This window comes from Myotis davidii, unplaced genomic scaffold (assembly GCF_000327345.1).
Source record: "Myotis davidii unplaced genomic scaffold, ASM32734v1 scaffold217, whole genome shotgun sequence".
Lineage (NCBI taxonomy): Eukaryota > Metazoa > Chordata > Mammalia > Chiroptera > Vespertilionidae > Myotis > Myotis davidii.
In genome coordinates this window covers 6,167,367-6,178,715 of record NW_006290034.1, presented here as the reverse complement: position 1 = coordinate 6,178,715, position 11,349 = coordinate 6,167,367, and the positions used below count along the sequence as shown (strand labels likewise).

General features: G+C 45.2%; 1 protein-coding gene across 1 annotated transcript in view; it reads right to left on the bottom strand.

The window, feature by feature from the left end:
• Nucleotides 1–529: 529 nt before the first annotated feature.
• The window catches only part of CD53 (CD53 molecule), a 17,222-nt gene continuing 6,402 nt past the window's right edge, over nucleotides 530–11,349 (bottom strand). Inside the window, exons 2-8 of the mRNA XM_006762991.2 lie at nucleotides 8,620–8,699; nucleotides 7,605–7,793; nucleotides 6,338–6,412; nucleotides 5,697–5,792; nucleotides 3,566–3,646; nucleotides 2,408–2,491; nucleotides 530–1,358 (exon numbers count right to left, since the gene is read on the bottom strand). Coding sequence (XP_006763054.1) covers nucleotides 1,287–1,358; nucleotides 2,408–2,491; nucleotides 3,566–3,646; nucleotides 5,697–5,792; nucleotides 6,338–6,412; nucleotides 7,605–7,793; nucleotides 8,620–8,682 — 660 coding nt within the window. The 5' untranslated portion in view covers nucleotides 8,683–8,699 and the 3' untranslated portion in view covers nucleotides 530–1,286. The remainder of the gene's footprint in view (nucleotides 1,359–2,407; nucleotides 2,492–3,565; nucleotides 3,647–5,696; nucleotides 5,793–6,337; nucleotides 6,413–7,604; nucleotides 7,794–8,619; nucleotides 8,700–11,349) is intronic.

Sequence of the window (11,349 nt, the reverse complement as noted above, 5' to 3'; positions counted from 1 at the left end):
CTTAATCTATTTGTATACTTATTATTTTAGAAAATTGTCTATAGCACTTACATTTAAAAAAGTGATTGGCCTAAATTTTAAAAATCATATTCTGTTGCAGGCTTAACTGTGTATCTGAGGTTATGGCCCAATTTTTATTTGTAGTTAATTTGTACATTTTTTTTTCTCTCTTTTTCTGACTTGATCAGGCCACAGGTTAATAAAGGAAAATATATAGATTATTAAAATAAAACGTGATAAGATCTATGAAGTTTCTATGAGTGTGTTAGCTATGGAGGTGAACACAGGAGACAGTTTGTCAATATTTAAGTGGGCACATGTATGTAAAGTTGTCAGCACATTGTCTCATACTTGGAAAGACCTCAATAGATATTAAACTTTATAGTACTCAGGAAACTTTCCTTAGATAAAGGGGAAGGTAGGAATTTGTTATGCAGCAATAGATAACTAGTATTCCTGGCTTGCTGGTAAGGCAATCAGTATGATTCATGGAACATGCATTTGAGATATAGGAATGGGAACATAGTGATTGAGATCATATGCTATTTTATTTATTAAAGAGTTAAAATAGCTCATTAACAAAACCTTATGTGATAAAGAAAAAACATCAGAACTCTTCTGAATGTGAGTATCATCTGAACCCCCAGAGATACTGGTCCTGGTGAGTTCTTCCACAGTTATGTAAATCTAAGGCTAAGAGATTGGCTGAAGTCGGGATATGAATAACTGCATAGTTTCTTCTGGAAGGACAGAATGAATGAATATGAAATTGAAATGAAACCCCACTGTTTGTGAAGAGAGAATACTCTGTCATTCCCGTAGCCAAGGCCCACAGACAATGATCCAGTAAGTTTGGCCCCAGACATCCCTTCAGCTTGTGTCTTTCTTGACTTTGGAGTGAACTCTGGGCATGATTTAGAGACTTAGAGACCTGACAATGACAAGATGCAAAAATTCGAGTCCTAGACCCATCCTTTGATCTTGAGCCATTAGTGCCACAGGTTCTCTTGGTCTCTCGTGTCTGAAAAATGCTCAGGTATTAGTGTCACCACGTCGAGTGGCATGGCTGCCACCATGAGCGGGTGAATGATATCCTGCTTCCAGAGATGGGAAATGCCTGCCCAACACCCTCTTCTCCGGCTGTGTGAGAAAGGGGTCAAAACAGGGAAGGGATGAGAGCGGGACAATGATGCCAGTCCGGGCGGTGACCATTTAGGCCTTCATGCTGTAGGTGGTTTTGGATTTCCAGAGATGAAACGAGTCTTTTCGGCAAAGGCAGTAGCAGGTCACAGCCCTAGGGCCTGGCTGGTTTTATCAATCTGGCAGTTCAGAGTCAGCGCAAAGGACATCCCCAACACCTAAGGAGAGTTGGGAAAATAGGAGATCTTTAACAGAAGAGGCCATCTCCCACAACCTCTGGCATCAGCCCCAAAGTAAAAGAAAGTATCCGTTATACTGAGACCATCTTTCCTGCTATCACTTTAAATTCCTTCTCAGCTGTTGTCTCCTTTAGCTTTAGAGTGGCGGTGGGGAGACTAGTGGGCCTGATGCTGGCAAGACAGGAGTATAGAGTCTGGGGACATCTCTTGTCTCCTTAAGTCTTTAAGGAACTTTAAGAAGCCCTGCTGCTGGGACAGGCATGTTCTGCACAAGTCAGCGCCTCATGCAACGAGTCATCTCTCCCTATGCCAGTCCCTATGCCAGTGATGGCGAACCTATGACACAGGTGTCAGAGGTGACACACGAACTCATTTTTTTGGTTGATTTTTCTTTGTTAAATGGCATTTAAATATATAAAATAAATATCAAAAATATAAGTCTTTGTTTTACTATGGTTGCAAATATCAAAAAATTTCTATATGTGACACGGCACCAGAATTAAGTTAGGGTTTTTCAAAATGCTGACACGCCGAGCTCAAAAGGTTCGCCATCACTGCCCTATGTTCTAATCCTCCTTGGTTTCCAAGCAGAGAAAATTGGTTTTTCTCTGAGCTCCTTGATTAAGTCTTAGCTAATCTGTGACATAACCAAAACACGTGGGTATAAAAATGGTAGAAATATCACATAATATAAAAGAAGACAAAACTCTCCCCAATTGATTCCTGCCTTGTCAAACTAAGCAGAGAAATAATAAGGAAATTAATTATAATTTTCATCATCAATTCCTGCTTAGCATATAAAGCCAATTTTTTTCAAGTCTGTCACAAGCTTTCCTCTTAAGGATAAGTTGACCAGATAGCCCTTATAGCATATTTTTGGTCTGCTTGAAATTGCTAATAACATTATTTGCTCCTTGACTTGTGGAACTCACATTTATTGAGCACATACTATGTAACTGGTACTGTTCAAAACTTTGTATGACGTAACACATTTAATCCTGAAAATAGTCCTATGGTTAAGCTCTTACCTGGATCACACAGACACAGATAGTGATGATGCCGATATACAGGAAGTTGGACTGAAACCACAATTTTGCTTTTATGTAGCAACCCTAGAAAAAATTACAAGTACAAATGATACCACTATATTATTCAACTTTATCAAGAGGCTTATTTGGGAAGATAGTTGTCTTTTGCCTTATGCCAAGAGACTTAAGCCAGGTGTTATATTTTTATTTTCTTTATATATAAAAATATAGTCATAAAGTAGAGAATATTGAACTGAAGATTTTTTTTGGGTGATGTTATTATTACAATGATACCTTAAGTATAAGTCTTAAATCCTCACACATGAGTTCAACTAACTCCTGAAAGGTATGTCAGCAACAGATGTCCTTATGTTCTTTGAATAGTTACTGCTGACTTGAAATGAACAAACGGAAATGTAGGCAGTGCAATGCTAGGATTGGTTGCGTTTCAGCTTCTGCCTCAAAAGCCGGTAAACCTATCAGGGTCCGACCAAGCTCCAGGGCAGTCGCTGGTTGGTAGGTGTCCCAGTCTGTCTTCAGACACCTAAAAAATTCCAGAGATTTCCAAACAACCCCAAGAGTGGGGAACCTGGGGTAACAGGACCTTAAGGACTTGGTTGAGCTGGAAGATGATTTTGGCTGCCTCTCTGGGCCTAGCCTGGAGGTCCGAATCAAGTGGGCAGGTTGTTTCAACAGTTGCGCCAACTCTGTCTCTCCCAACCTCTCACTCCTTCCCTATGATCATCTCACTTAAGGGGCTGGATGCTGCCATCTCCAAGGAAGGAGGGCAGAGAAAGTGGTAGAGAGAGAAGCTTTTCTACCCCAACCTTACAGATTTCACTTTCAGCCATAAGGAGACCCACTTCTTGCTCAGGAGAAATCGAGACATGATCCTCTGCCACCAGCACATACACTTCGCCCTCTAAGGTAATAGTGTAGGGCAGCACGCTTCTCCATGATGTCTCTTGTCTGAATGAGCTTGTTTTTTGTTGTTTTGTTTTCTCATTTGTCTAGTTACCTGGGCTGTCTCCCTGGTCTCTATGTTGTTCAAGGTTCCCTGTTTCTGGCTGGGCGGACTAGGTCCCATAGGACTGGAGTTTCTAAGGTAATTAAACATTCTATTAAAGAGGCAATAACAGAAACATTGCCCCAAATTACCTTAACTTGTGGATCTTTAGGGCAAGTAGCTGGTGGGCCGCTGGTCCAATCACTTGTGCCATTTACACCACAACATTGCAGCTGAAAACCAAGCCCCCCAAAGATACGATTGTTAGAAAGTCAACAGAATGAAAACAAGGGCCTTGGAGAAAAGTGGGCCCTTCATATCTGACTGTGTAGCCGAAAATCCAGAGTGGGCCTGACTACTACAGCTCCCGAGACAAAACGCTTTCAAATCCATCGTACCGTTGCATTCACATAGACTCCTCGAAGTCGAGAGGGCACGTTTACTTCATTCACACTTTACAGATCGAAAATTAGACACACAGGGGACTCTATCATGGAGGGATCAGGCTGATCTACCTACACCCACCAACCCGTCTTGAGATCACAGACAGTAAGACAATCAGACATTGGAAGCAATGAAGATGTCCTTTAGTAGGGGAACGGGTAAATAAGCTGTGGTGTATCCAGACAATGGAATATTATTCGGCACTAAAAAGAAATGAACTATCAAGCCAAGGGAAGACATGGAGGACCCCGAAATGCATATGACTGAGTGACAGAAGCCAATTTGAAAACACTATCGACTGTATGATCCCAACTCTATGCATTCTGGAAAAGGCCAAACTATGGAGACAGTAGAAAGATCAGTGGTTGCCAAGGATGGGAGTAGGACGGGTGGGGAACGTGCAGCCTGCGGGCCATAGGAAGCCTGTGAAATCATTGGGTCTGGCCCTGCCAAGGCATTAGGGGTGAGTTTATTAAATGTTGGACCACATACAGCAGCTAATTCTTAAGTTGATAATTTTGTATGGCCCATGAATGATGTTATAAATATCCAATGGCCCTCGGCAGAAAAAAAGGTTCCCCACCCTGGAGTAGGAGGAGAGATAAACAGGTGGAGCACAGAGGATTTTCAGGGCAGTGAAATTACTCTGTGTGATACTATAATGACAGGCATATGTCATTTACATTTGTCCATACCCACAGAAGGCACAAGACAGAGTGAACTCTAATGTAGACTATGGACTATGGGTGATAGAGATGTGTAAATGTAGATTGATCCTTGGTTTAAAAAAAAAGAATTATTCTGTTGATAATGGGGGAAGTGCATGTGTGGGGACAGAGGGTATATGGGAAAACTCTGTACCTCTCTGTTCTGTTTAAACCTAATACTGCTCTAAAAATTTAAGTTCTTAAAAAAAGAGACTATTATCTTTATATTGAGTGGGTAAGATGATGTAACATCTAGTATTTGCTTTAATATATTCTAGCAAAAAAAAGCAGAGGGGATTAGCTGAGACAGTGGCAAAATATTAACTGTTGAAGCTGGGTGATATGTACCCAGAGACCCATTTTGCTATTATTCTGTTTATTTTTAGATATGCCAGAGAACTCTCCAATAAAGAGACTTCTAAAGCGAATTGAAAAATAAAGAACTGGGGACTCAGAGAGGTTAAGTGATTTCCTCAGGGTCACCCAGCCCTGGTCTGGCTCTACTTCCTGTGCTGCTGCTTCTCCACACTGAGCAGGCACAGCAGGACCACGGCCCCATGTGGCCACCGTGGTGGTGTCTGCGACACAGACTATGCCAGTGCCAGGCTGGCTCCCTCACCCTTCTGTGTCCCCCAACACACCAAGGCAGGGATGCAGTTAACGTGGGTATTCGTGGATGGGGAGGGGGAATGAGGAATGGCGTGCTGATGGGCTAGGTATCAAGCAGGATTTGGGCTACTTAGGAACTCAAAAGAGATTTCTTGTATTATATCATTTCTGTTTTCAGGGAAATTTTGGAAAAGATGCAAACTAATCTGGTATGACATGTTTGGGTCTTTCTTAGGAGGACTTAACCCAGGAGCCTATCTGAGTTGGTGAAGGATGAGAGAGAGAGACTGTAGACAACCCGATTAATCTTCTTTATGTTATGACCCACAACGTAAATAAGATTACCCAAATGACTTAAGGAAGAACCAAGGTGATTCTTGGCAAGCATATTCTGGACCTGCCCTAGGGGCAATGGACCTTAGATTCTGAAACTCCCAGGAAAGGAAGTGCCTTTTAGCCTCCAGGGACCGAGGTTGGAGAACGAAGTCAGGGTTGAGCCGGGGAGGGGCCCATCTGCACTCACAAACTTCTGGATGGAGTCCCACGCCGCCCGGGTGCTGTTGTCCGAGTGATATCGCTGGATGCTGTCAGTCAGGCCCTCCCGCACCGAATCACTCAGCTGCACAGGGCGCATGCCAGCAGGGAGACAGTGTGAAAAGCAGGTGAGTTCAAGGAACAAGGAATTTCTAGGAGAGTTGAGCGGTCCCATTTGCCCCTCCCTTCCAAAGGGTCTCCTCAGAGCTACAGAAGGGAGCGGGGAGGTTCTGGATAATTTTTTTTGCATGGGAAGAAGTGCTGAGGGTGAGATGGCACTGAAGGAGGAAGCGCACAGCGGTCACTTGTGCTTCCAGAACCCTTTTAAAGGAGGAAAGGCCATTCAGAGGCTTGGCTCTCAGGCACATTCTGTATTGCCAACCCATGGAGCAAAGTAGGCTGGGGGAAGATAGACTTACTTCCACTCTCCTTCCTTCTTATCCTTCAAAGAACCACACACATGCAGTCTCCTTCATGAAGTTTTTTCATCTCCCCAATTATAATTAATCTCTTTCCTCCATCCTTCCACTTTCTTCTACCTCTAATTGTAGGACTTGTTTTGTGCCAACTTCTCCTCCACGGCCCACTCCCCATGCTCTGCAACAGGACAAGGCGCTCTGAATAACTTACCTTCTGTTCATACACGAAGAGCAGGATGGCCAAGGTCACCTCAGCGAGGAGGATGATCAACAGCAGGACAAAGAACTGGGGCAAAGCGGAGACATGCTCTCAGCACAGAGCCCAGTTCTTCCCCTGTTCCCACTGCATCCTGGGAGCATCCAGTCACGTCTCCGCACAGGTGCAGGAGGCTCTTGTTCCTGCCTGTTGGGCCTTCACCAGCCCCCTCTTGTCTTGTGAGGAAAATGTATTCTTTTCCCACAACTAGATTCCAAGTCGCTAGAGGGCAGATCAGCTGTCCTCTTTGTTGTTCCCTTCCCATGTGTGTCCCGAGCTCCATGTGCAAAATGTGTATGCAATACCATTGGTCGAGTCAATGAAACCATTTTGGCATTAGCCTATCCACACAGTGTCTTTAGAGTCTGGGCCCTGGTCCCTTCTGCAAGAGCAGGGCTATGTGTACAGATGGGGAGAATATGAATTAGAACCTGCCATCATGGTTCTAATTCATATTTATCTCCAACTTTGGATGCCGATTCCCTTTGTGTTAATCACATTCACACTGTCACTTATTCCCTTTCCTTTATCTTTTTACCCCAACATGAATCTTGACTACTTAAAACCTTTCCCCATGCCTGTTATGTTCCACCTTTTGCCAGTAGTCCGGGAACTATCTGAGAACTGGGACTTTCTTATTCTCTCTCTGGACTCGTTTCAGACCTGACCCATAATGGAAAGAAGATGAACCAAATGACTGATTCTTCGTTAAGTGACTGGGAACCAGACCAAGCTCTGATCTGGGCACACAAGAGAAACGGGGAGCTCTTCCTTCCGAGCGCTTCGAGGTGAGACCTAAGCTTAAAGGTGCTCCTCTGGATAGTTAGCAGCCGGGGCCAACTGGAAGCTCTGCTATCCCTCACAGTAGACCTCAGTGGCTGCAGCCTAGGCCCTCGCCTAAACCAGGTCACTCTCGCTGTGGCGTATCCTGTGCAGACAGGAGATTGGGAAGCATCGCTACCTATTTAGGAGAGTCACAGCACTGAGAAGAATCTAGCGAATAGATTTTCCATTAGTTAGTGACTCTGAAAATATAGACTGATGCCAGGAGGATTTAGGCAGGTGCCAACCTTATGCTTCTGAGATGCCAATCTCCTGCTCTGCTGATTTCCCTGTGCCCATAGGAGAGCTGCCAATACACATCTTGCCTGGGACTTAAGTCATGAAGCTCCCCCCCCACACACACACACTTAGGGCACCACCTCTCCTGCGAGAGACTCACCGACATAAGCAGGCACTTGTTCTCCTTGATGGAGCCCATGCACCCCAGGAAAGCAACCACCATGATGATGGAGCCCACGATGACAAGCACGTTGCCCAGCGTGAGGGAGGGGAGGTTGTGGAAGAGGGCCCCGAAGTTGTTGTGGACCAGGAAGTAGATCCCAAAGCCCAAGATGCAGCAGCCGCAGAACTGAAAGGAAGGATGCCACAGCAGTCTGAGATAAAACATGGTCCTTGGGGATCTCCTCATATTCTCATTTACTTGAGACTAGAATCACCTTTTTCCATGGGCTTCATCAGGACTCTGATGAACAACCTCTTTCCCCTAGAAAAGGGGTGGTCCCAGCTTCTTCCTGTGAGGTCCCACTCAGGCCTCCTCCTACCCATATCAGACACCAGGGGAAGCTCACTCCTGTGAGTAGCACAGTATTTTCAGGCTTCAGATTCCTATTCCTCGCCCCTCAGCTGCTTACACATGGTCTTCCCTTTGGAAACCACAACCATGTCGAGTGGAGGCCCTGTCGCAGAAGTTCATCTTGCGAGGCAGAAAACTGGAGAAGCCAACTTCTACGAATGTTCTCATAGAAACATGAGTACCAACTCATATCTGAAATTCATTGGCTCAGTGTGGTACAGTGAAACCTCCCCAGAGCTTTCCTTTCAATCAGCTCTTCTAAGATGTCCAGGGGACAAATAACATCTAGGAAAAAAGAGGCACTCAATACACAGTGTAGAGTCTCTGGTTTCTTACCCATAGATGTCAGCAGTGAGTTGGAATAACCTAAAGTCCCCAGAGAAATAGCACCATCCCCTTCAATTGATACCTTTCAATTATACTGTGGCAGGATGCCAAGAGGGGAGGAGAGTGTCATTCCCTTCTTCGTAGGCTAGGCAGACCGCACATGACGCAGGCGTGCGTGAATTCACTCCACACAACGCTCTTCAGCAGAGGGGAGAGAGGTAGAGCATACCTGGGCAGAGGCGAGCTCAGCCATGCTCAGAAGAGGCTCACTTACCCAAAAGAGCAAGTTGAAGAAAAACAGGACATACTTCAGCAATTTCAAGCTGCTCATGCCCATCCTGGGATATTCTTGCACTAAAAAGGAGAAGGCGATAAAGACAATGTAAGTGACCTGGTTCTGCAAGTTGGTTCCAAAGATCAGCGGGCACAAATATTCAGTCCAAGGATCTCTAGCATTACCTTGGGTTGGAGCTGTGACTCTTCTCTGGAAAGTTTCCCCAAACTTCCTGCTCTCTTAGTCTCTGAACTCAGGTACCAATTGGCTCCTATTGGACACTCACTTTTGCTTCAATTCATCAAGCTGAGGATGCTTAACATTGAATTAAGCACGGTAGGAGTAAGCAATAGAGCCAGGAGGGCAGGTCACAGTGATATAGTGTCCCAGTGCTCAGGGACTAGTGCCTGAGGCAGCGTCAAGGTCAGGGCAAGGCTGGTCAGTTAGCTGTGGACATGGCTGGTGCCTTGATCAGCCAGTCCCTTAAGTGCCCTGAGCTGCACCTATACACTACATGTAATCTACATACCTCTTCACATGGAAGTGGGGGAACATACTTATGCCTCATTTATTCTTTTACTGAAGACATTGATTGTGTTTTTTGTTCTAAGATGCTGTGGGAGAAGCAACTGTAACCAAGCAGTCGCTACCCTCCAGGAGCTGTCAATCGTACAGCAGAGCTAAAACTGGCCAACAACTGTCCAGTGGAACAATGAAAGAAGGCAGCAATGAAAATGGAAACTTTTAAAAAATATGTATTTTTATTGATTTCAGAAGAAGGGAGAGGGAGAGAGAGAGAAACATCAATGATGAGAGAGAATCATTGATTGGCTGCCTCCTGCACGCCCCCTACCGGGATCAAGTCCAAAACCCAGGCATATGCCCCAGCAGGGAATTGAACCATGACCTCCTGGTTCATAGGTCAACGTTCAACCACTGAGCCACGCTGACCAGGCAAAAACTTGAACTTTTAAAAAATAGATGTTTTGTTTTTAGTTTTCCTTGATGAGAACGTCAGTGTTCAAAGTCTAGTCTTCAACTGTAGAGATCCAGACACACAATTTCTAATTTCTCTCAGTGTTAATGGGGCAACCACAGGTAATACCTTAATCAATAAAGAAAAAAATTAAAAATAAAACAAAACCTCAATGGCAAGAAAGCAAACAATGCCATTTAAAAATGGGCTAAAGAGCTGAACAGATACTTCACCAAAGATACGCAGATGGCAAATAAGTAAATGACAAAGCACTCTACTCCAGTAGTCATGCAGGAAATGTAAATTAAAACCACAGTGAGGTACCAGGGCCCACCTCCTAGAATGACTAAGAGAAGAGAAAAGAAAAACAGCCCAGCGTACCAAGGGTGGATGAGGATGTGGTGGGACTGGGACTCAGCGCGCTGTGGGTGAGAATGGAAAAGGGTACATCCACTTTGAAAAACCGTTGGCCAGTTTAGTAAAAAGTGAAACATAACTCTTATCAGATGACCTAGCCATCCGACCCACGGTCTTTACCCAAGACAAATGAACACATACGCCCACACAAAGACTTGTACAGAAATGTTTCTAGCAGCTTTATTTGTAATAGCCCAAATCTGGAAACAATCCGAAGGTCCATCAGTAGGTGAGGGGGTAAATAAACCGCGGTACAACTATATCATGGTAAACTACTCGGAAATAAGAAAGAACGAACTGCCAACACATGCTACTGCAGAGATGAACTCAAAAATAATTATGGCGAGTGAAAGAAGCTTGACATAAAAAATACATACTCGATGGTTCCAATTACATCAAATTTTAGAAAATGGAAACTAACCTATAGCAACAATGAGCAGACGATAAATTGCTTGGGAGGTGGAGGTAAAGAGGGGGTGGAGTAAGGGAGGGCAAGAGAAAGGGTTGCAAAAGACCACACATATCCCTTGGCGAGTGACGCCTGTCATCTTGACTGTAGGGACGGTTTCAGCACGTATACATGTGTCAAAGGCCCTTGCTAACTTGCACCTGCCCATCTCTCCAAACTTGTGGCAACAGTCCCTGTCTTATACTTTAAAACGTAACAAGTGACATTGACTATTTGTCACTACCCTTCCTTCCTTAGCTTGGCTGACGTGGTTTCCTGGAACTGCCCCTTTCTCTCTCTCTGACCCCTCAATTTGGTTAGCAGTTAATCACCCTGAGACTCAGGTCACTTGTCACGTTCCCAGGAAGCCTTCTCCGATTCTGTCTGATTCTTCGTGCCCAACCCTCACGCCCACAGGGTGACACTGTGCAGCTCCGGTATTGTACTGAGCACCTTGCTTTGTAATGATCCCTCCCGTCACTAGAATGGGAGCTCCTTGAGCGTAGGAGCTGGTTTATTTACCTTCGAACCCTCAAGGCCTAGTACAGAACCTGATTACTCTTCCCAGAGACCGCGCCACTCTCCCCCACCTCCTCCACCTCCCCCCAACACCCCCCTTCTTCCTTCACTGCGATGGGCCAGTTATTGAGCTCCCGCCCCTTCACTCCTGCCAACCCCACCGCCTGGGAGACCCCACACCCTCCACAGTCAAGGTTGCCACACCCAGTCCCATGACCCAGGGCTCTGCAGAGTAATTCTATGACGTCAGTTTCCAGGAAAGCTCCGTGATTGAACTGCAGCCAGTTGTGGTCACCTCCCACGGTCCAATGTGGAGGCACAGAGGAAGTTACCCTTGCTTTCCACCCAGCAGAGCGCTGGGGCAGGGAGA